This window comes from Arvicanthis niloticus, chromosome 8, assembly GCF_011762505.2.
Source record: "Arvicanthis niloticus isolate mArvNil1 chromosome 8, mArvNil1.pat.X, whole genome shotgun sequence".
NCBI lineage: Eukaryota > Metazoa > Chordata > Mammalia > Rodentia > Muridae > Arvicanthis > Arvicanthis niloticus.
Window position 1 is genome coordinate 42,478,419 of NC_047665.1, and position 26,120 is coordinate 42,504,538.

A 26,120-nucleotide genomic window follows, 5' to 3' on the forward strand; every position below is an offset into this window, starting at 1 on the left:
TGTATTCAGCCACTTTGCTGAAGTTTTTTCAGCTGTAGGATTTTTCAGGTGGAATTTTTGAGGTCACTTAAGTATATTATCATATCATCAACAAATAGTGATATTTTGACTTCTTTCTTTCCAAATTCTATCCATTTGACTTCCTTTTGTTGTCTAATTGCTCTAGCTAGGATTTCTATATTGAATAGACAGGGAGAGAGTGGGCAGCCTCATCTAGTCCCTGATTTTAGTTGTATTGCTTCAAGTTTCTGTGCATTTAGTTTGATTTTGGCTACAGGTTTGCTGGATATTGCTTTTACTATGTTTAGGTATGGGCCTTGAATTCCTCATCTTTCCAAGACTTTTAACATGAAGGGATGTTGAGTTTTATCAAATGGTTTTTCAGCATCTAATGAAATTTTCATGTGGTTATTTTCTTTGAGTTTGTTTATGTAGTTGATTCATCACTGGGATGAAGAGTACTCGATCATGGTTAATGATCATTTTGATGTGTTCTTGGATTCAGTTTGAGAGAATTTTATTGAGTATTTTTGCATCCATAGTCATAAGGGAAATTCTAAAGTTTTCTTTCTTTGTTGGGTCTTTGTGGTTTTGGTATCACTGTAACTGTGGCTTCATAAAAATAACAGGAAGCAATAATCACTACTCCTTAGTTTTTATTTTTGCTATTAGAGGTGGAATTATGTTTGTGTGGCTATCTTCTTTTGCGTTTGATGAAAGATTACTTTCTTGCTTTTTTTTAGAGTGTTGTTTCCTTCCTGTGTTGGAGTTTTCCATTTATTATTCTTTGTAAGGCTGGATTTTTGGAAAGATATTGCATAAATTTGTTTTTGTCATGGAATATCTTGGTTTCTCCATCTAATGTAATTGAGGGTTTAGCTGGGTATAGTAGCCTGGGCTGGCATTTGTGTTCTTTTAGGATCTGTATGACATCTGCCCAGGATCTTCTAGCTTTCATAGTCCACGGTAAGAAATATGGTGTAAGTCTGATAAGTCTTCCTTTATATGTTACTTGACCTTTTTCCCTTACTGCTTTTAATATTCTTTCTTTAGTTTAGGAAAGATTTCTTCTATAATTTTGTTCAAGATATTTACTGCCCTTTAAGTTGTGAAAAAATGCCGCATCTGTATTACATATGTAGAATCCTTTAAATATATACACACACATACATAAATACATGACATAAACTTGGTGGTTTGAATTGTCATAATATACATACAGGTTTGTAGTTTGTTTTTTATACTGAAAAACTATAGTAAACATTTCTCTTTATCAGAAAAAAATAATTAAAAATAAACCCCCACAAAACCACAAAAACAGAAATTAAAATAAATAAACATACGACCATTAAGACAAAACAATGTCCAAACAAAACAAAATGAGATAAAATGTCTCCAACATACCATTGAGTTTGTTTTGTGTTTCCGAACTACTCCTGGGCCTGAGGCCTTTTCTTAAATGTAATATGTACCTAGTGGAACTCTGTTAGAGAAAACTACTTTTTTTCTTTGCTAACAGGTATCAGTTGCAAATAGCTGCTAGGTTAGGGGCAGGAGCCCATGTTCCCTTCTTCTTCTCAGTGCTGGGATGCCATCTATCTTGAGCCTATGCAGATCCTATACCTACTACCATAGTCTCTGTGACTTCATATGCATCAGTTCTGTTGTGTTTGGAAGACACTGTTTTCTTGGAGTCCTTCATCACCTCTGGATTTTACAATCAATATGGCTCCTATTCCACATAGATCTCTGTGTCATAAGAAGAGGAAGATTTTGATAAAGACATTCCATTTATGACAAACATTTATGAGGTACATCAAACTCTCTCACTCTGCACATTAGATCACTGTTTCCTTATTCTAGACAACATAGTCTACTGAGTCCAGTCTATTTCAAGCCAGAATCATGTAAAACAGCCCTCAGGCCTGTCTGACCAGTCCTATCAACATCCTCACACTGTTCCTATCCACTACTCATCCCAAACACTCTCTAGCTAAATAACCCCCACCCCCTTTGCCACTTACTCTGTCCTGCTTTCCCCCCACAATTCCTTCCTTTGAATTCTCTTTTCAATCAATCTCATGCCATATCACATTAATAAGTTTCCAAAACCCAACTCTGGAGAAATGTCTCCAGGGTTAAGAGCAATAGGTGCTGTTTTCAAAACACCTGATTATAGTTCATACCACTCACATGGTAGCTCACAGCCATCCTAAACTCCTCCCGGTTACAGGGTACTTGACATTCTCTTCTGGTTTTCATGAATACTAATCATACATGTGACACCCAAAAAAAGATGTAGGCAAAATATGCATACACATAAAATAAGACAAAAATTTAAATTTAAAAATGTTCCAAGAACCAAAAAAACTCTCCAATGCCCAGTCCCTTATTTGTGCACTCATTAGCTTGGAATATTTGTTCACCAAATACCAACTTCAGAAGTTCAACTTAAGCATTCCCTATAGAGTCCCCCCTTATTTATAGTAATTTATCACCATCTTCTTTCTATGAATTGCAAGTTTGGTTAAAATACAAACATAGGTCAAGAGGTAGAGTACCTATATGTGCATTTTGAGTGAGACTCTACATTCAATTTCTGGCAACCCTCCCAGAGTAGAAAACAAATAATGCTTACACAGTTTTTTGCAACCTATATATTCTTCTATGCAGTAGATTATTTCTTTCAATGTATGTGTATATGTGTGTATGTGTGAATGTGTGAATGTGTGCATGTGCATGTGTGCATGTGAATATGGTGACCAGAGGTAGATAGATTTCTCACCTCATTCTTTAAGACAAGTCTGTCACTGAACATGGCTAGACTGATGGCTGGTGAGCTGCAGTGAGCCATCTGGATCCCTCTGTCTCTGGCCCTTGTGGTTTTTGCTAAATGTGTGCCACCACACCCAGCTCTATTTGGCACTGAAGATCTGACATCAGGTTTTTATGCTTGCATGGCAAACACTTCACTGACCAAGCCATCTTCCCAGACCTTACTACTCTTCTTTGTGCATCTTAAGAGTTTAAAATGATTTTCATTGCATGGAAACAATAGATAATAAAAGAACCAAGAGGCAAAGAACAAACTAAACACTAGCATCAAGCTTTATATCATCCACCCTTTAGATTCAAATATGCAAACAGGTGAATGAAAAAGGGTATGCCATATAAGCAACAGAGGCCTGGAGCAGGTATGAGAGACACTTATTAAGAGAAATAAAAGAGGATACTTTACAGCATGATATGGTGTGCACACATACAATCCCAGAGCATGGGAGGTAAAAGCAAGAGAACTGGGAATTCAAGATAATTCTTTGCTACAAAGTGGGTAAAAGAACAGCCTGGGCTACATGAGGATCTATCTCAAAATAAGCAAAATAAAATATTGGGCATTTTATAGAGATAATATCCTCAATAATATGCACATTTAAAATGGGTAAAATATATTTTTTACAGAACTGAAGAGAAAAATGGACCTGAAAATAGTGGTTGTCAATAACTCAGCTTCTTTAATAAGTTAGCTAGAAAACAGAGAAGAGGGGACCTGATGAACACTATAGCACAACTGGATACAACAAATAATTTCTTAATGGCTAAGATGAGTCTGATGCAGGAATTCAAACATCCATCACTGAGTACATGTTTTCTGCTGCATGTCCAATCCTGTGCATTTCCCCACAGGAGACACTTAAGATTAAAAGTACTGACTTCAATTTCAGGCTTGAGCAATGTAAATGGGAAGAGAACTATGTACTTGTGAAAATCATTAGTGTGTGCAATTTCAGTTAAAGGGGGGCTTAGATACAAGCAGCAGGAAATTAAGCCTGCAGATGTGTTTAATCTCTTTGGGGCCGCCAGCTATTTGGAAGTAGGGGAGGAGATTGAGTAATACAGCATGTCAAGCAGAGTTATATTTGAAGGGCTGGTGATGTGTAACTGCTAGTGAGGACCAAGGACCATAAGACATCACCGCTTCGAGCAATTTCGTGGTTCTAGCACAGAGTAGTGAAAACTGAATGAACTATATAAATTTCACTCAACATCACGACACTCATGGAATGCCTGTAAATGAGAGCCGCATTTGTTGTCTAAAATAGTGTTACAATTCAGGTTAAAAGCCCAAAGAACAAGGTCAGAAGGTAAGATGTGATCTGGGAATACTGGAAATCCAACTAAGAGCTGAGGGATTCTTGCTGTAAGTTTTATGACAGGAGAAATTATCCTAGTGCCTCTGGTTAGAATTTTAAGCCTCCACTTGGGAAGCTTACCAAGGTCTAAACAGCTTCCAGACACGCATGACTTAATTAAAATGAGATACAACAAAATACATACAAATATTTTTCCTCAGTCTCCACAAACATACCTCAAAGACTCAGCAGGCTTATATGGCAAGTGGCTTCCATATTGGAAAGCATAAGTACAGAACTTCTTCTGAACAGGACAGAAATATCACAGACACAAAAGAAAGCCACAGACAAGAAAAGTGACCTAAAGGAAAGCTACACATCTTATACTGATAAAAGGTGTAAACTGGAGTAAACAAGATAAACATGTTTACCTGGACCACAATGATGGCAACTCTTCTTGTAGGTCAACGTTGAACTCTTCAAACACTTTCTGTGCTTTCTGAAACTCCTCTTCCGCCTAGAAATGACACATAACCCATTTACACATGGGGGAACCATTTCTGTACATAAAAGCATCACTGCATATTAAAGAGAAAGAACTGTATGGTAACCTGAGAAGATTTTTGAGGAGAGATATTTGTTGAAATCCACACCATTTTGTAATTAATTTGGCAATAAAAAGAAGTTGAATGTTGGAAAGCTTGACAATTAAGTTACAATCAAGCTGAGAAGGTCTCATATGTCATACTAGGGGATTTAGAAATTTTTCCCAGTGGGATCCATTAAAAGAGGTAAGCAATAGGGAACCTGATCTAGAGTTGCTATGTTGGAAGGTGAGTTAGCAGTGATGTGTGTTAAGAAAAACAAAGTAAGCCTGGAATTCAATGGAATCATGGATAGCTGACCTCGTTTAGCTGGCATCTGCAAACTGCTGACATGCATGCCCGTAGTGGCTTGAATGTGATGACACCATAGTCTCATGCATTTGATTACTTGGTCCCCAGTTAGTGGTGATCTCTGGGGAGGCTTGGAAGGTGTAGGCTTGATGAAGGAAGTGTGTCATTGGGGGTAGGCTTTGAGAGATTAAAGCCTTGCTCAATTTTCTGGGTGACCTCTATGTCTCCTGCTTGTGAATTAAGGTATGAGCTCCCAGATTCCTGATCCAATTACCATACTGCCTGCTGCCCTACTTCCCCATTGTGATAGTGATGGACCCATAGCCCTCTAAAATGCTAAGCCTCAAATAAGCCTTTCTTCTACAAGTTGCCTAGGCATGGTATTTTACCACAGCATTTTAAAAGTAACTAAAATTTTCTCTAGGAGTTACAGTGCTGGCATCTGACCTGAATCTATATTTTATGAGTATTTTCCAACCATATAGAAAGACGTGCAGAAACACTCCTTGGCTTCTTTGATCTTGCAACACTTCAAGAGGCTCAAAGTTATTCTGGTCACAATGTGTCAGTAAGGCTCACTCATGTGATCTCACTTCTAATAACAGAGGGAAAAATGTGTTTTTAATTAAAGTGGCTTAGAAAACTAAAATTTTGCTTGAATTCTGTCCTGACTGAAGTCTTCTTTAAAAGGGGAACATCTCATTTTTAAAAGCAAGGCTGCTACATGCCTTAAGATTCAGAGAGTGATGTTATCCACTGCATCAATTCCTACCTTAGAGATCCGACTCTCATCCTTCCTTTTGGAACTCTGCAGAGCCTCCAGGTGATGGCGAGCACTATCATAATCCACAAGCTTCCTGCTGCGCTTAGCGATGCGATTCTGCCAACATGAAAAACGCATGAACTGGAGAGGTGGTGTCAGTCTCTGACTGCCAAAAGTCAAAGGTCAAACACTTTCTATGAATGAAGTAGCTGAGGGCTGTAAAGGAATCGTATTTACAGATGTATATGTGAGCACAGTTAAAGAACAATCTACAGGATTCTGTTCTCTCCTTCTAGCATGAGAGTTTCTGAGACTGAACTCACATGGGTTATCAGGCTTAGTGGCAAGCACCCCTACCTGCAGAGCCATTTTACTGGTGTGAAAGGTGAAGATTTTAACAGAAGATAAAGGTGAGCAGGGATAAGTAGGGAGAAGACAGCTAGAAATCAGAATAAAGCTTCTAGACCATTGTGCTTTAAACAGCAGCCCTTCTGATAATAATGGGGCGAATCATGAACCGCCAACAGCATGTTTCCATCAAAGACCCAGAAAATCCTGGAGTTGCTTTGGGAAAGTAGACAAACTGGACTATCTATTAGAATCTACTCTTATTCTTAATATGCTGCAGTCTGCAATTAGAAAGCTACACTAGGTTTTGCTTTATGAGTCTAATAGCAGTTTATGATTATAATATAATATGATTATAATAGCAGTTCCCTAAGACAGATTTACTACCTGAGAAATCTCTTCTCAGTATATCATGGTACTTTATGTATTAGAATCTCTAGAGCTAATACAACACTTTGAAAATGCTGGTGTTTAGAACACAGGCACACCCATGTCCACCACATTAAGGAATTTTCAAAGCCTTGGTCCAGAAATCCCAAACCACTAAGTATGGACCAAGTTTTTTATCAGGACTGAACTTTGATCTACCAGGACCATTTTCATTTGCATGACCCCTACCTGCATAGGGATCATATAGCTAGTAATTATGTGCACAGTAGCCCACGTTAAGCTCCCAGGAATGTGTAGCAGCCAATATGGGCTGTTCTCCTTTATATGGTACAAGTTATTTTCCAGGAAGCTGCCCATAAATAAGCTCAGTCTAACTATCAAAGGACTTTCAGGATGAAAACCTCCACAAGCTCACGCAGCCACTGTTTCAGCCCTTGCGAAAGTTGGTAAATCTGAGTATGGAATGTTATTGGTTCCTAGGCATTAAATTTACATTGACCTTACATTAACTGAATGTCTTCTAACTTTAGCTCTTATTTTGTACCCTACCTAGGTGTTTCTCTCAAGATTGAATGGAGAGAGAGAGAGAGAGAGAGAGAGAGAGAGAGAGAGAGAGAGAGAGAGAGAAAGAGAGATTATAACCATGATTCTAGGCTGAAGCTCTGACAGGTAAAATGATATCCTAAAGATTTGTGTACCTCCCCTTCAGAGGTCAAACTACTGAGACAAAGGACCCAAAAGAATTAGCATTTAACCTAAATTTAACACATGGGGAGGGACAGCTAAAGCCCTAGCCAAAGGAGGAACTGGCCTCATGGGAAGAGATTTCTCGCAGCTCCAGCACATCACCCCACAGTTAAACCAGCTTGTACATACTTCCCGGCTTTTTTGTCTTATATTCTAGATTTTCCCATCACCTCAGGAAAGATTGAAGCCTGTCTCCTCTTTAAAGTGATGCACAAACTGTTCATAAATCTGCTTTCTTTTATCAACTCCTACTTCCTTGTTTCTTTGAAAACGCAGGGAATCTGAGCATCAAGTTTGTGAACCTAAGTGCTCAGTGACCAAAGTACAGATTCGAGAAACTCATAAACCTAGAAGGGAAACTTACTGACTTGTAGATACCTAGACCTGTCAGAGTCAGGTCTTAAGATCACTAATAGCAAAAAAACAAAGAGGGGAAAATGAAGGGAACATGAGCTAGGCACACCAATACATGTACGAAAATGAGAGAACATAACCCCCTGTTTTATATGCTGACATAAGAAGTGATTTTAAAACAGTGTAAGTATACTACAACCATAAGAACCATGGTGGGCTAAACTTTAATAACCGAACAAGGTACAAAACAATGGATTAACTGTAAAGTACTTAAAAGAAGTTAAGAAGTAAAAAAATCTCCACATCAGATTCCACCCAACAAAAATAACACCTAGAAATGAAGGTGAAAGAACTGTTTTCAGTCAAATAAAAACGTAATACTTGCCAGCATAATACTTTGAAACGGAATTGCACATGAAGCAGTAATTACTATAAAGGACAAAAATCAAGGCTAATATATATGACTGCCTTCCTTTACTTTTTATTGCATAAAACATTACGAGCCATTAGGAACAAAACCAAAACAGGAAAAAAAAAAAAAAAAACAGAAGTAATGTATTATAAAGCTTGCAACACATGTGAAGGTAAATGTAGGTAAATGAAAGCACAAAGGGAAGGCAAGAGAACTAGAGTGCATCACAGTCTTTGCTGATGATGGAAGTGGTTTGAACTGGATGGAGCCGAATATGACAGTGGAGAATGTATGTGTATAAGTGAATGGGAATCACTAAAATACTGAGTCAAAGAGTTGGAATCAATAAAAATAGGGTAAAATATGCTGAAGTTTCAGATCTAAATTCAGATTCTGAGTTAATTAGCCTGAGAAAAGATTCGATATCCATGTGTTTTATGTCTCTGCAACTTTCTAGTTGCATCTTGCTGGTCTAATAATAAACAGCATTTCATTTAAGAAAGACCTCTTAAACTGGATATACTAATAAGAGGGAAAACAATATTAATAAGATATTTGTGTTTTTACATAACAAAGTAGCCACCCATGACTTTGCTCAGCGTCCTACCGTACAGATATAGTAAGGGATATTCCAATTTTACTCAGAGAGAGCTGGAATTTGCCTAGAATTGTTCATCATGTGTGACCCTAACAGGAAGCAGGAGTTGATGAGGTGAGAGAAGCTGCACACAAGATGACAGCTGACTCTCAGGAGTGGAGGGTCCAGTGAGCACCTGCCAGAGGCAGCCTCCTTCTGAGCCTTCTCCTGTCTAACTTCCTGTCAACCCTGCCCGGCTCCTGGACCTCTGTTAATAATGCCCCTTCCAGTGCCTCCACAGACTCTGCTAATTATTCAACATAACTTCACCACAGCCTGTGGACGCTCGTGACAGGTAGATTCAGAAGGTTATTCCAACTGAGCACCTTCAGGTCTTTATATTCATTCCAATGATAATTTTCTGTCGCTACCATTTCCACATGCCCATGAAATGCTTCAAGACCCACCCAGAGTAGCTTTATGCTTGTCACCGAGCTAGCCTAGGCAGGGGAGAATGAATTCCTTCTGCAAGACTTGCAGACCTTTCTTGTTGGAAACGTGATAAAGCCCATTATTTTTAACAAGCACCTGACTGTTTCTATCTAAGGGACAGAAGCTTGTGTAGCACTCAGCACCTCAGAGCCCTTCTGTACGGATGTGCCTCTGCCCCAGGGACATCTTTAATATCTTCCAAATAGCAAATCATTAGCTTTTGAGGATAGCATTGGTCTTTGGAAAGAGCTGAAATTCAGTTAGTACCATGATTTGGAATGAGGTGGAAGAGTACAGTGGTAATCTTGGTTTTGCTGGAAAAGGAAATGAGGTGAACCTTGCGAAGCATTTCACTGTGGAATTCACAAGGCCCTCACAGAAGGTAGTTTGCTAAGGTGGAAGTAAATATTTTAGGATCTGTCATTCGCTTGACACTGATAGTTTTGTGCTATAAAAACAAATCAATTGTATTTACTTTCCTATATGACATTTTGGAAGTTTGGAGCAATAGATAGATAGATAGATAGATAGATAGATAGATAGATAGATAGACACTCAAAGATTCATAAGAGTTAACTCAGATTAACTTTTTCATACAACAAAAATTCTAATTAGGTACCCAATACTAAACTTAAATAATTCCTCTCCACCTTACATTTCTGTATTTTAGAAAATAATTCATTACACTTTTTAAAAGTCTCTGACAATCCTAATTTGGAATTCATTTGGGCACAGTGGAGTAAATACATGCTTAATTATTCATGCATGGGTGCCAACTTAGAATCTAAACTATATTTTATAATAATTCTTCACAGCTGTAAGCCCGCCTAGGGTGGAGACCTGTGGGTTTTTATTATAATATTGATTTTAGATGTCAGCACTACACAATGGGAATCATAACATGAACTGCACTGCCAGTCATAGCTCAAATGTCATCAACCTCATGAATGGTACTTCATAGCCTTCTGTGACAGGCTATTGGAAATGCTTGAAAATTTGCCTAAGGTTTTAAACGCATGCAGTCTGTTGATTTTAATGGGAATCAAGGAAGTCAATTTTGGCTCATGCTTTGAAAATTGTTCACTCAGTTCATCTTACTCATAGTGCTACTTTCCATCAAAACCCTTCATTACATATTCACTAATAATCATTTTATGACCATAGGGAGTCTACTCCGACTTCTAAATTGGACTCATTGAATAGATGTAAAACTTCAGTATAGCTGTTCTTCACTCTTCAAATCGTCTCTGTCCTGAGATGCCATGGTATCTCCTTAATCATTTGTCATGTTGCACAGTTTTTCAATCCTCTGCTTTGGATGACAATTTTGTCAATGTAGCTTAAGAGTAAAGGAAAAAGGAGAGGAGAGATTGATTCAGCCTCTTCAGCTGACACATGTAAAACCTTAACATGCACTTGCATTCAGAGTAGCATGAGGAAGCCCTTAATCTGATTATTACCAAATACCTACACATGCTGCAACTGGAGGATCACCCTTGTGTGTGAATCAAAACTATGCACCTCAAGAAAGAGGTTCCTTGGTAAAAGTTCTACTGAATATTACATCATGTTGACTGCAAATGAACTGGAATGAACAACCAGTACAGTCGATTCTGATTTTGTTTCAACCTTGTAATTCTACGCATCTTTTCTTTGCAATAATATACATGTAGGAAACATGAACAATAAAATAACTGCCTCTCAGTAATATAGCACTCATTTTTTTCTTCTAAAATTCAGGTGCCTTTCAGTTGCCTATTTATCTAGCCAATCCCAACCTTACATACTTAAGTCACACTATGAAAACACAACAGAGTTAGACAAGTTGCAAGCTAACTTAAATTTTTAGGTAGAAGAATACTATTTTTTTTTTTAATTCTCTTCTGACTTTCAGATCCTGAACTTAGGGAGATTAATCTATCATGCAATAGAGGTAACATCAGAAGATGGAGGAATGAAGCCTGGTTTCTCTTTTTCTCCTGGATACACTGATTCAAACTACAAATCAATTCTCTCGTGAATGACAGAAATTAGTTGAAAGGCTTCTGCATAAGCAGCAAGTGCAATGTAAATCCATGGTTGGAAGACACTCTACAAGCCTGCAGCCACTCAACATAGTTCTCTTGCCTGGCATAGCCCAGGGCATGGGGCTGCTATGCCCTGACCCCCAGCTCTTACCTGACTAGAGACTCTCAGACCTTCTATCTGACAATGAACTGTGGCATGGTATCCCTAGTCTGGCTCAGTCTTAAAAGAGTATTTGGACACTAAATACTCAACACACTGAGAAGCCAGTGAGATCCTGGATGACACTTAAATCTACAACAGAATTAGTCACCATCACTGTCTCTCTAAGCTTATTACAAACAAGGCTTTTTAAATGTCCAGACTCCTTCTCCTTCAGAAAGAAAAAGTTTAGAAAGTGTGTAGTGGTCCCACTTTTAGAAAGTCTGCCTGTAGAAGTGGCTTTAGTCTCAGCACTGAAGAGGTCCAGCTCTCTCTAGATATTTGGAGATTGCACAGAGCAGATGGATTTTGATAAGTACACAAAATATATTCAGTCATAAAAACATGAAATCTAATGTGAACCTTCACAGCTTCCATTAGAATGAATGCCAATTTTAAGTGTAAATTAAGTTTATTAACTTGTATAGACTTTGGATCTGGTTAATTTTCAGGTGTAGTATTCTTGTTCATTGGCAAGGGTTTTTTTTTTTTTTTTTTTTTTAAAGAACAGGAAGTGGGCTGTACTACAGAATGACTGACTGGTTTCTCAAAAACTGACTGGGTGACTATTAGGATCATTCCAAGAGGAGACCATCGAGAAGAGCACATCAGAAACCAATGAGAATGAGGATAAGAACCTCTCCAAAACCAAGGGTGACACGAAATAAAGCAAGCACATTAGAATAGAGAAGGCACATTACTGTGCACAGTAAATTCCCAGCCTGCCTGAAACCACCACCACTGAGCCTCTGTTTATTAATATATAGTCTGTTTCTAGCATTCCTCATTCCTTCATTCCTCATCTAATTCCTTATACTAAATTATGAGGACCTAGTAAATTCTAGCAGTTGCAGCCTAGACTCTAATGTTTGCTGATAGTCAGGTGGCTGTTCTGTGCAATGTACAGAAGCCTGCACAGAGACTCTAAAAAATGAGAACACAGGGAAGAAATCTCTAGTGCTTGTGTTAACAAGGGGAATCCATCATTCAGATTGGTTTTGTTGACATGTGGCCACCAAGAGGAATATATTTGGAGAGATCCACTTAAGTTCTTGCCCAGTGGTCCAGAAATTCCCAAATGCTCCTTATTCATAGTCTGTGGGAGCAGCAAATCTATCCCTCCCTCGAGTGCTGATGTGGTAAAATCATCTCATTTCACTGTGCAGCCAAAGCCAGTGCATTTCCCATAGGAAGTTTCCTGGTATTTGTTCATGACTACAGAGAAGGCCAGGCCACAGTGGATTTGTGCAAGGAGATGCCCCAGATGCCAACTGATGTTGTTTCATAACCTCCTCACCCTGCTAGAAGGTCAACATACCCTGACTCCATGTTGAGCACAGAAGAAAAGGGCTACTGCTGCACATCTGTTGCATACAGATGTTGGTTCAAACCCAGCTTTAGCTACAATGACAGTTTCAGATCTACAACGTGCAACCATTCACTTCTTTATTTACCACTGCAGGGGAGGTAAGAATCAAAGCTATTGTTTTAAACATAATTCTTTAACATCCAAAAAGGCTCATATTTTGATTTTAATCTGAAAATTTTAAGGACAGAAAAATGCCTAGGTGCACTGTGACCACATGTGAAACTAACAGTAAAAGTGAAATATCATATTTCTTCTCAAATTCACAGTTCAGTTTCTCCACTCCCTGTGACTGTCATTTATTCTAACAAAAAAATCACCTCATACTACATATAGAAAAGTTTGAATAGATTTTAGGTATTTGATTTCTGATTTCGAATATACAGGTTTGAAAAGCCTTTGGTAAGGAAAGAAGCACTGAAGTGTGCACTAAGAGGGGCAATTTGATTTTTGTAGCTGAATTTTATTTCACGGTAATAGATTAAAAATCCAAGCTTAAATAAATGAAAAGTTACAAACATCTTTCATTTCAACTTGGGAACTTTTAATTCCCCTCTGTTGCCCTGATTTTAACAACTTTATGAGACCATTCAATTATTTCCTTCACGCACAGAGAATAAAATACCTTTATGTCAGGAAACTGGCCCAGGTAGGTGTCCAGTGTCAGCAAGGACCCATCCACTAGCTTTTGATGGAAGTCTTCCCACAGCACATCACACTTCTAAAAGAGAAGACAGTGACTCCATAAGCCCAGACACATTTCACTGAACTGCTAAAATCTTTAAAATCATAGTCCATAGTAAGAAATACTTCCTGAGATATTAGAAGAGATGATATAGTCTAATTAGGATGCAATAAAACTTCAAGGCAATTTGGTCAGTGTTCTAGTTAACAGTACAAGCAAGGAGCTTGGCTTGTTTAAGTACATCACTGAGTCTGATATATTGAGGAATGCAGAGGCTTTAACAGGCTCCCAAGTCACAGTAGATGTGTGTTAGTGTAAAAAAGACTGAGAAAAACTCCTGTGAGACAGCTAACTTATCTGCAACAATTGATGAAATTAGAGTCGTCCCAGAGAGAAACAAACAACAAAACACAGCTTAAATATCATTTAAAGAATGAAGAGAAAATTCTATTATACTGAGAGGCTCTTAGCAACTATGAGGTATATAGTAGATTTTTTTAAAAAGTCTCTGGTAGTTGTCAGTTTGCCATGTCATACTTGGGCTGTCATTTACAAATTTTTTAAGTGATTGTTAAATCTTGATTTTGTTTAAAAAGTGAAACAGTACAAAACCAATTTAAAGGTGGAGACAGTGACTCATATCTATAATCTCTGCACTTGGGAAATAGAGCGAAGAAGATCAAGGCCAGCCTTAGCTGGACAGTAGGTCTGTGTTCAGTTTAGGCTACCTGATAACATTTCCCAAAAAAGAAGTTTTATTTGCATTTTGTTTCCTTTTTTGCCCTTCAAAAACTAAATCCTAGTTATTATAATGCCCAATTTAAGAATCGTAGTGAACAAAATAATTTAAACTCATCAAATAAAAAAGGCTCTTCATCTGTTGTAAGTAGATACGCTGAACATGCAATGATCAGTTGCTTGATTGTCCAAAGCCTGATGTTTGAAGTTGGAACTGAGGGTTGAAATGTTCTGGAATCCTCAGGGTCTAAGGTAGCACAGCAGCCATTTAATTAAAAAGTCAAGGTCAATAGGACCTTTGCCATGGACAAAATGGAGTCATGGAATGTTATAAGGATAACAGTTCAACTTTCCAGTATTCTTTAAATTTTCTTTGCTTGTGGTAACTTTTGAGAATACATGATTAGTCAGAAATGTACAAAGTAAGATAACAACATGTTTAAATATTATGTTTTCATACAAGAAAAATGTAAGATGACAAAAAACACTTGGTAACTGCATTTTAAAAATGGTATGTGGGAACAGCTTTGCCAAATCCTCATCCTGAAAGATTTTGCAAGCTAGAATATATCTAACAAGAGCCCTTCCAGCTGAAGGGGCTGGCAGCCCCATGGGGCAAGCAACAATACCAACCAACCAGAGCTCCCAGGGTCTAAACCACCAGCCTGAGACCACACATGGAGGGGCCCATGGCTCCAGTTGTATATGTAGTTGAGGATGCCCTGTCAGGCATCAATGAGAGAAGAGGGCCTTAATCCCAGGAAGACTGGATGCTCCACTATGGGAGAATTTGAGGGTAGAGAGGCTGGAATGGATGAATGGGTGGGGGCACACCCTCATAGAAGTAGGAGGAGGGGGATAAAATAAGGGGTTAAGGGGGAATAGGGAAAGGGGATAACATCTGAAAGGTAAATAAATAAAATAAATAATAATAGATAACGTAACTGGCTATTACAGTCAAGCATTTGAGACTTTTTGTCAACAACTTAATATTATCCATATTACTGGGATTCCTTATAATCATCAAGGACAAGGTATTATGGAAGGGACCCATGGAACTTTAAAACAATAACTTCATAAAATAAAAAAGGGGGAGGTATATCCCCATACATCACAAATTTATTTTAATCATGCTCTTTTTATTTTAAATTTTTTAAAAAAAACTTGGATGCCAAGGAAGTGTCGGCTGAGTGCTATGGCACCCCACAATTAGGCATACCTATGCCTACGTGAATCGGAAGGATCCACTTAGTGACATATAGCATGATCCCAGTCAGGTATCTAATATGGGGAAGAGGACATGTTTATGTTTTTTCTGCAGGATACTGAAGAAGCATGGTAGCTGCCAGAATGATTGGTGAGACATGCTAATAGTGGGACAAAGAATGATGCTGACCTGTGAGTTTGCTGAGTGCCCTGACAATGGTGACTGGGAAGCTGTATTAGACATATGTTCCTGACCCACCCTTGCTTTCCTATATCCCAAATGGGACAACCTGCCTTGCCTCAAGTTTTTAGACCTTGTGGGACAGAGAATCAAAAAGAAAAGTTATACTGACTCTTGTACTTTTCTTAAATGTGATGAGTTATTCGGACTCAGTCATGAAGTGGTCTAGAAATCAATCCAATATTGGAAATAACAGTCTTCATTTGGAAGACAGAATATGGATATTTTCAGACATATTTGGAAGTTATCTGCAGTTCTCTATAAATGTTATGTTAGCAAGAGATAAAGTTGGGACAGGATCTGGATTTCAAACAAGTGTTAGTGCATGTGTTAAGGCTCTTTTGTCAAGTTAAAATTACTTTTGTTTCTTCTACAGTATGTCTTGTAAGTTGCATTGATTGTACAATTTCTAATTGTGTTAGTGTGTTGAAATCTGGCATATCAGTTATGGAGTTCTATCAACCAGCTTCTGTTTTCTTGCCCTGAGCGGTTACAATCTATGGTATGTAAGAGAAAAGAGCCATTGTTATTTTGAAGAAAAGTAATCTTTAACCCAAACTTCAAATAGTTTTAGAATCACCTTCCCTCACACTGTAAGTTGTGGATGGCTTAGGCAGCAGAACTCCAGGATGCTTTTTTAGTATCTCGTCTTGGTTTGCACCATGTCCTGATTCATGCCCTGATTCATGCCCTGAGGTGGTGAAGTGGAATGTTGGCTGAGCAGTAGGAGCGTTCTGGAAGCCACTCAGGGACTGCTAGAAGTTGCCATCCAGCTCTTACCTCACCAACCATCTTTACATCTTCCCGTCCATACCAGTCTGGTTCATAGACTTCATGTAGTGATTCAGTGAGCTTCATTGAGGCCTCCTGCATACCTGGCATTAGAGAAAAACAGTTCTGGTTACATGGAACAGGGAAGCATTGTTCTCTTCTCCCCCAGTTTGCTAAGTCACACAGAAACTACTGTGATGGCACACTTACATCTTTCCTTGAGAAGCTCTGAGACTTATGTTTGCTCTCATCTTTTCAGTTACATAATGGTAGCAAAACACTGGGTCTCAGAAAACATCCAGTGCCATCATCTAAGAACTGCAACAACAGTGTGCTCTAGTCGCCTATTAAAGGGAACCTAATGAATATTGTTGAGTATACAAGAGGATTTAGATAGGCATTTGGAACATCAGATTGATGCTCTTTATCCTATTCAAATTAATGGAAGGAGGTACAGAATTTAAGAGTAATGAGCCATCCTGAGTGTCATGTCAAATACCAATGAAGTTGTGTTATTCCTGGTCAGGGGAAGCCTTGCTTATACATCAAAGGCCTAAAATCAGCAATAGGCCTAAGTCAGCCTGCTAACACAAAGTCTTGGTCTCTGTGGAAAAACACTGAAACAGATAGCTGTAAGACATTGTAAACTGGCAGCTTTGGTGGAAATTTACCAGCCTGGATAGTCATAGACCTTGTGGATAGGTAGCCTTGGTGGATAGTACCAACTTAGATAAGGAAGATAGATAAGGAGTCATAGGCAGAGTAGAGTCATAGTGGCCTGTTCCCTGAACCTTCACCCAGCCAATACCCTGTTCTGGAATATCTGTACTCCCTCTGAGAACACCTACACTCTTGCGTCATCCCCTTCCCTACATCCTGCCTTTATGTGTATATAACCCGTGTGTGAAAAAGTAAAAATGGCAGTTTGATCAGACTGTAAGCAAGCTGCTCGTTCTTTGTGTTCGCCTGTTTCCCCCATTCTCTCTTGCAGGTTATCTCCCCAGACCCTGGGGATGAGGCAACTCCTAATATTTACAATGATTGTCGTTACAATTAAGAAAATGTTTAAAGACACTTGCAGGGTATTTGACATAATTCTAACACTTCTCTGGATGTTTTAACTTTGCATAGTGAGATTATAAATTTAAAGAATGCTGCTCTGATGAGCTTTGATGCTGCAGATAATGCTGATAAAATTATCCATGGCTTGAGGTTAGAATTTCCATTTTGGTCAAGCTTTAAGAATGACATATATATTTTTGTTTGTGTGCCTAGCCTTTAACGGCTGAGCCATCTTGCAAGATGGTACAACCACTCTGGAAATCAGTCTGGTGGTTCCTCAGAAAATTGGAAGCCTGTAGTGAGGAGTGCACTACGAAGCGGTCTCAAGATGCCTTTGACAATGAAGTTTGAAGCCCATGTGTCTGAAGACTCTTGCACGGACATGCTGGAGCAAAGGCAGAGAGAGTCGGTGAGGAGTAAAGTCTCTGTGGAGTTGGAGGAAGCATAGGCATACAAGTACAGACAAGACAAAGGTGACGCAGAAACCATATTCAAGCACGGGAAGATATATTCTCTCATGATAAGGTTACCAGTGAGATGACAACTACACATCCCATATGAGAGATTCACTCTGACTTGTCTACATGCAAACTTGTACCAAGAAACATACTCCTCCATTTTGTAACAAACAAATACTAATTGTATTTCTATAATCTCAATGACAAGGGCTCCTGGTATTTTCTTTAAGTCTTTGTCTGGATCTGATAAAAAAAATATAAATAGATAAGAAAACAGGTTCTAGACAAGTTGTGGGATACTACTGTCAGTGAAATGACATTTGTGGTGAAAAGAGAAACTGGCCTCAAACAAAATTATGTAAGACTTTACTCACTGATGCTTTATTACAGTCATGTTTCTATTAGTGACTGTCCACTCATTACAGGGTATATACACAGAGAATTTGAAAAGAAGCCATTGTAACATAGAAAGAGGTTTCAAGAAGTCGACTCCATAGGTAGCAGGTAGATTGAGACCCAAGTGGAGAAGGGCTAGCCTTCCTTTTAAAGTGCTCAAAGACTATGGAAGATTTTAACAGCTGGGAAATATTTCTATTTGAATGTGTATCTCGAAGTTTAAGAAACTTAATTCTCAGTACAAAGCAGTGTTAGGAAGCGAAGTCTTCAAGCAGAGACTGTCAGAATCCCCTAAAGAGTGGATTAATGTTGCTCTTGAGCAGGTTGGCTCATTTCCAAGAGCACAGAGGCCTTAGGAATGAGCTCCTCACCTCTCTCCCTTGCCCAGGGAATGGTTATGCTGTGGTGTGGCAGAGAAGCTTTCCAGATGTAGGACTTTGCATCTAAAACTTCCCAGACTCCAGATGAACCAATTCAGTTCCTTTTCTTTATAAATTACCCCAAAGCACAAAACCAAACTAAAACAAAGAAGTTACTCTGATGACAGAATATAACATAAAAGATCAAACATCTAAAGTCTAGTTTCCCTACAAAGTAATTTGTTAACCTTAGAACAGAATCCATGTTGAAATCTACTGCTGGCAGATAATATCTAATACGTGATATAAGATTAGTAATTTATAAGCTTGTATATCAACTACAGAGTGTCACATATAGGAGGAGTATTCAGTTTCTATTAGACAGGAGCCTCTATTCAAAATGTTGGGCTTTCTCCAAGGCACTTAGTAAAACAGATTTCCATTTGAAGCCAACTTTATGAGCTTATGTTTATCCTCTAAGACTAATGGTTGATACTGTACTCCAATATGAGTATTTCTTGCTTTTGTAGCCTTGAGGCAAACATTTTAGTTAAAAATAAGACAGTTTATATAGAAGAATAAGCAATCACTCTGATAATCCTGTAAAATGTTGTCACTGGGGTCACACTACGTTGGGTAGCAATGCTCCCTGCAAGAGTCACAGACTATGTACCCCAAACCCCAGGCCCAGGAGAAGCTCCCCTTTCTGTTGTTGGTCAGGAGTGTTCAGAATTCTTAAAACAATTTAGGCTGCTGCCAGTTTCATTGGTTGCCTTCCAAAACTTGAAGGTAAAATTGTATTTTTCAAGACACACCACACACTCCAGACACTGGGCTTGGAGGAATCAAGCTAGAAATGCCCTGGGAGCCTCCTCCCTGAGAAGTAACTAGCTCTCACAGTATTAGAAATGCCATTCAAGCAGCGAAGGGAGAAAAACAATCAATAGTCCTACCAAAATATAAAGCCTAAAAACTCCAGTAATAACAAGCAAGATAAGACATCCTCAGGGGAGCAATAGCACTTTTCCTTAGAGGCTGCCAACTACTATCTAATAGGGCTTATGGCTGCTGCATGGGAGAGCTCATGCTTGGTACTATAAACCTAGCAAGCTACCAGTGGTTGGAGGAGTAACAGATCCTAGTGGATGGAAAACCTAAAACTGCCGAGTTTCTAAATCAATATGGTTTCTAACTATATTCTAAAGACTTATCCTTACACCCACAGTGAGTTATCACTCATCAAAGAAGCTTATTTTATGCAGTAGACAGAGACTGCTACAGAGATCCAAAGATGGTCAAAATGCAGAGAAGAAGTGGCCACAGGAAAACAAACTCCAACTGGCACATCTACAACACAGCTTCTATACCTGAGGTTCAGTCAATGCCACAGGAGAGATGGCAGAAAGAGGGTAAGAGCCAGGGCTAGGGCACTCGTTTCAAGATGTTTGTGAATGCAGACAGCAGCTCACTGCTTCTCCCAAATTCTCTCAGCTCCCAGAAGCCTCTGGGGCTGATCTCATTTCTTTGTACTGAAATGTGCTGTGGTGAGGTTGTATGCACTGCAGTACTATCAGTTTGTCAGCGTTCTCTGTGAAAACAGAAATCGACCTCAAGGGAAATGTCTTCACAAAGACCAATTGTGACCTATGTAATGCATGCATGCGACTTGTGTTTAAGTGTGTTTCCCAATCCAAAATGTGTTCAAATGAACATGACTTATTCATAACACTGAGAAGAAAAGCTGCCTGGGATATACTGCCTACACCACATCATCTTTGCAGGACACAGTATCATAGGCAGCTCTGAGAACACTCTGAGAAGCATACCAGGCATCTGCTTAGACATTCATCCATCTTTAGCCAAAGTAACTTCAACACAGAACACTGTTTGTGGACCATAACTAGTTAATACCATCCAATCAGCAGAAACCAAGAAAGGGCAAGTTCTAATGATCCCCTGTCCTTCAGAGGGATGTGGCCATCAGAAGCAGGCAGGTGCTGTTTTCATGGACCACCCAGTTTCCTCACCGGAACTAATGCCTCACTTAAGGGGCTTCCATTCTACATCATACTAAAGAAAAGAATTATGTTAGTCTTTTCCTGCAGCATTCTCTATATTAATGAGATAAAAGAGACCAACTTATACTCAATTATCTAGAAGGAGAACCCTGTGTCATTGTCACCTTAAGCATTCTTAGGTGAGTCTTAAAGATGGCATTTTCATGTCACAGCCCTCAGAAGTTCTTTGTTCCTTTCTGATTTTACAGTGTTGGGGACTGAACCTAGGAATGGATGTTCAACTACACAAGTAACTGTTCCACCACCAAACTATGTCACCCTTAACAACGGTTTACATTTTCATTTCCAGACTCTTTCACTAAGTTGATCAGGGTAGCTTTGACCTTATGATCTTGCTGCCTCAGCTTTCCAGTTTAATTTTTTTCTAGCTAATTTTTTCTTAAGATATTTTGTCATTAAAAAAAATAAACCATTCTCTAATTAGTTTTCTAGGTCCTTTATATCTTAGTTCAATTGCATTGAATAAATTGTCAAAAATATGGTAATTTTAAATACATATCGACTTACATAATCAAATCTCTTGTTCTTGGTTTATATCTTTTGGGGTATCTTGTAGAGACCTCATTCACCGAAAAAATGAGGACTAAATACTTTGTGTTTTAATCTAATTTTGATACTTATTGCATGTTAGTATTTAACTGGTTATTTGAACTAGGGAGTAGTGAAATGTAAAGTTGGGCCTTCGGTCTTTGGAGAGTTTCTCTAACACTCCTTATAAGATGCTTCATCCTGACTGCACACTTCTTAAGGTCTAATATATGGGGTATCATATCTTCTGGTGCTCTTGGCTCTGACTCAGAGAAGGACTGGTGATGGATGGAGAGCAGCTTAGATGAGGGGAACAGCTTAGCTGAGGGGAACAGCTTAGCTGAGCACACCTCACCACCCAACCTCTCTCTTCCCCTTCCACTAACCTCTTAGCCTGCGTGACAAAGATCAGAAACCAAGGCAAAGGCCTAGCTGTTCCGGTCTAGGAAACAATGTAGCATATTGGCAGGACTTTATAAACAGTGTCGGGGGAGAGGAGGGGTGTTTTGTTGGTGGTAGTTTGGTTTGGTTCTTTGCAAGCCACAGGCCTGTGTTCTCTGCCCAACCTCCACCTGCTTCTGCTGCAACTTCTTTCTCCCCATATTGAGAGATCTTTAGTGGGTTTGTGAGTATTGTATTCTTGGGACCTAACTCCCTCCGAAGGGAAGCCAGCTGCAGCTTTGCTTCAGTAAAGTCTCCAACACACTCTGTCTAACAAGCCTTCCTAGAAATTTCTGGCATGTGGGTGGCATTTATTTTTAGTGTGCAGCAGCAGAAGGGCAGAGATGTATATTTGTCCTTGTATATTCTGATTATCATTTCAATGGAAATTGGAGGTGGGTGGAATAAAACACCTGTATTCAAGTACCCTACTTGCCAGAAAGCCAAGTGGCTTCCTCATTATCACTCACTCCTGTCTCCTACAAATTCCAAGAACAACTTGTGCTCGGAAGCAGGCAGTAAACAACACACATACACATTACCTTTGATTGCTGCTAAATATCCTCGGAGTTCTCGCTGAAGTCTGGTACCCTCTGCCTGAAAAACACACAAGTACCGAGATGCTAAACATCTTTTCTATATTTTGCATACAAATATGTAAGAAGCAATAAGATTCAGTGATCACTGCCAGAACCTTATTATTGAAAAAATATAAATATGTAAGCACAATCTGAACAAGATAATATGCCTATCTATCTTGGTACTTATAAAGGTGCTAGTCAGAAGAAAAAAAAGACAAATAAGATTTTGCTAAGAGTAGAAAATGGGGTCCAGCAGGCAAACTTCTGTGTACTTACAGGTCACAGCTCCTTTTAATTTAGATACATGGGAATAATGATACAGATTTCATCACCTCTATTTGTCATGCTGCTGGCTGTTGTAGGTCAGTCTGGTGACGTTGGAAGGCAAATGCAGAAGCACAATGCTCTCCACATAATTTAGTCTTGTGATAATGCTACAAACTTACAGAAATGAGCCTTTCCACCTTTTGTTTAAAGGGAACAAGGCTGGCAGTCATATTTGCATAACAAATTAATCCAATGATTATGCATATGATTATAAAGCGTTATCCAACACAAAGCCTAAAGTATCTAGGCAAAATATGTATATCATACACAAATGACATTAACCCTAAACACCCATTTAAAATACTAGGAGACATATAACTATGAAATGTCATAAAAACATAAAAATTATTTTAAAATACACAGTGGTCAATACAAAGAAACTGACAAAAATAATTTACCTGAAGAGCATATTGGACTCAAAGTACATCTTAACAGAGTAGCAGTGGACTACAGAGAGAGTGATATTGTTTCTGTGAATGCTGTGTAGCACAAAGGAAAAGTGTATATTTGAATTAATCTCATACTGATTTTGCAACTTTGTATACTGTTAACATCAGATGAGGACTGAAGGTTATTGTATTTACTTGGACACATAAGTTTCAATCAGAGTAGTTCCATTTAGGATGGGAGAAGGAAGTCAAGTTTTAAATAAGTGGCTGCCCTCTTAGTGTATTGACATGGTATAAAAATTCTAGGGTTCTCTTGACTTGATGAGCCATTTAGAACCACAGTGAAGGAAAACTGTACAATGCTAGGAAATGATGGGTGGAATTCTAAAACAAGAGAGTAGCAAAGCATTCCACAAAGAAGCTCAAGAGATGGGATTCTCATGATATACAGCTGAGGTAAGGTGGAGAGTGAAGAGCTTCCAGAGATGCCACAGTCCTCAGGACTGCTAAGGCAAAATTTAAGAAAAAAAAAAGGACTTTTCCCACTAAAATCTAAATCTAAATACAGTAGATCACCCCTGCCACATCACCCCTTCACTTTCTACAGAGGCCATAACTCACATTCAACCCTGGTCCAAAAGCACTTAATGGAAAATCCCATAAACAATCCTAAATTTTAATTTGTGTGCTGTGGTGATTTGTGTCCTGATCTCTCCCTCACTATCCTTGTGTTTTAAAAAACGTTACCTTACAATGGGCCCTGAGAGAGGGAATACTCATTGTGGTGGTTTAGATATGACAGAGAGAATCTGTAAGTTCTTACACAGAGTGAAAAGGTGAGAGGTCTGAACAGAAAAAAAGAAGAAACGAAGTTACATGACCTTAGAAGCCATTAAAAATTATTGTTGTCAATCTTCTACCATGTCTCATCTATAAACATGTAGATTATAGGTGTGCATTATGGGAAAAACAATATGTACAGATGTGGTATAATTTGTGGCTTCAGAAAATTTGGTCTGTATCCCCTCAGAAAAGAAAGTGTTATATGTAAATGATACAAAATATATTTTTGAAAAATTATATTATTGTCAATTTCTCATAACTATTTTAACAGCTTGTACTCATTGGTTTTGTATCAACTAGAAACAAGCTGGAGTTATCACAGAAAAAGGAGCTTCAGTTAAGAAAATGCTTCCATGAGATTCAGCTGTAAGGCATTTTCTCAATTAGTGATCAAAGTGGAAGGGCCCTTTGTGGATGGTACCATCCCTGGGTTGGTAGTTTGGGGTTCTATAAGAAAGCAAGCTGAGCAAGCCAGGAGAAGCAAGCCAGTAAGTAACATCCCTGCATCAGCTCCTGCTTCCTGACCTGCTTGGGTTCCAGTCCTGACTTCCTTCGGTGATGAACAGCAATGTGGAAGTGTAAGCTGAATCAACCCTTTCCTCCCCAACTTGCTTCTTGGTCATGATGTTTGTGCAGGAATAGAAACCCTGACTAAGACACAGTTTAAAACACCAGACTTGATTATAGGAATGGTCTTGGGCCATGGGATGTGAGCAGAAGTGCTGTGAGGCACTAACATGGGAGCCATCATTCAGCCCTCACATGTCTTTGCTTTGAGATCCACAGTGTAGTACATCAGGCAGGGGTAAGACGGCTGCTGCATGCTTGCCCTGGATCCCAGAGAGAGAAGAACATGCAATACAGTTAATTTTTGCATTTCCAAAAGTTAAAACCATTTGTGTAGAAAGCCATGGAAATAGTGTGACCTCAGTGAAATGCAGGCCAGACTGCCCAATTAAATGAGTCACAGAGAACACTGAGATGGCTGACCGGTAGTTAAGGCAGAGATAAAAAAAAAAAAAAACAAAAAAACAAAAAAACAAAACCCAGTAGATCTTCTAAGCAGAAAAGCATTGCTAGAATTCGCAGAAATCCAGAAAAGAAAATGAACTGGACATGTTAAGGACGAAGCAGATAGTTAGAAGATAATGGCCTCTTCAACAACAGAAGCAGATGACATTGTCCTTGTAGAGAAGCCAAGTTTCGTATCCCTAATCCTAGAGATTAGATTTAGAGAACAAGGGTTGGGGATTTAGCTCAGTTGTAGAGCACTTGCCTAGTAAGTGCAAGGCCCTGGGTTCAGTCCTCAGCTCTGGAAAAAAAAAAAAAAAAGATTTAGAGAACCAAATCTGACTTCAGATAGTCTATTCTCCTGGAAAGATTTAACCCCCAAATAATCTGAAGCTGAAAGTTCTAAAAGGTGCAGTTTAGTAAGTTTTGGGTTCCTCAATGTCACACATCTCAAACCAGCAAAGTGGAGAATCTGGGCTGTTGTCAGTGGCTTCTCCAGACCACACATAGAAGAAAAACGTGCTACAGCCTATAGGCCAGACCCTCACGGATACCTCTGGCTTTTAGAGCCTGGCTGTGCTCTTCCAGGATCTTTGCAACAGCCCAGGGTTACAGAGATAAATAAGGGAAGCCTCACTTTACACCAAGAAAGATGCTTTGCCCTCAGCATCTCAAGCAAATAGTATGCAGAGTCAGCTGTGAAAATGGGTGGCCATCAGCTACCAAGATGGTTCAGCTCATCGGGAAACAGCACGAGCGCCATAGCAGGAGAGATCATTCATCTCCCAAGTGTTCATAGCACAAAGCGTGCCAGATAAAGTCCACAACTAAGCCACTGTCTTTTTTTTGAAAACAAGAAAGAAATTAAATTATTCATGCTAAACTCCATACACTGGATTCATCTTGCCAACAAGAAACAATAATTTTTTTTAATAAAATGAGATTCTAAGAAGAGATTATTTTTTAATGTAACAGTGAGGGAAAGTTCGGGCTGTACAATACCAGCTTAAATAGATGAGTTCAATTTAAGCAGAAAATGGAACTAATTTAAATGACTTTCTTCTTTCTTGGTTATTAAAATGTTTAATTTCCCCCACAAGGGCATGTAAAGCTTCAGTAACAACCCCGTTGAGCTCCATATAAAATTATGCCTGATTCCAAATGTAAAAGACTTTGCAGGAAACTTCTTCACCTCCAGTATGTGATGGGACAGCTTCTTTTGAATGTTGAAACTTCCCCCCATCATTGTGGGTGAACCATAGACGGTTGTAATAAACTCTTAATATATGCATGCATGCTCACTTC

The 26,120-nt window shown here is 38.9% G+C and overlaps 1 protein-coding gene across 4 annotated transcripts in view; it reads right to left on the minus strand.

The window, feature by feature from the left end:
• Amph (amphiphysin) overlaps nucleotides 1-26,120 on the minus strand; it is a 186,252-nt gene that overhangs the window by 55,023 nt on the left and 105,109 nt on the right. For all 4 annotated transcript variants that reach the window (XM_034510012.2, XM_034510006.2, XM_076939331.1 and 1 more), the window contains exons 3-7: nucleotides 22,207-22,261; nucleotides 16,352-16,446; nucleotides 13,327-13,422; nucleotides 5,799-5,906; nucleotides 4,562-4,647 (exon numbers count right to left, since the gene is read on the minus strand). In XM_034510012.2, coding sequence (XP_034365903.1) covers nucleotides 4,562-4,647; nucleotides 5,799-5,906; nucleotides 13,327-13,422; nucleotides 16,352-16,446; nucleotides 22,207-22,261 — 440 coding nt within the window. The remainder of the gene's footprint in view (nucleotides 1-4,561; nucleotides 4,648-5,798; nucleotides 5,907-13,326; nucleotides 13,423-16,351; nucleotides 16,447-22,206; nucleotides 22,262-26,120) is intronic.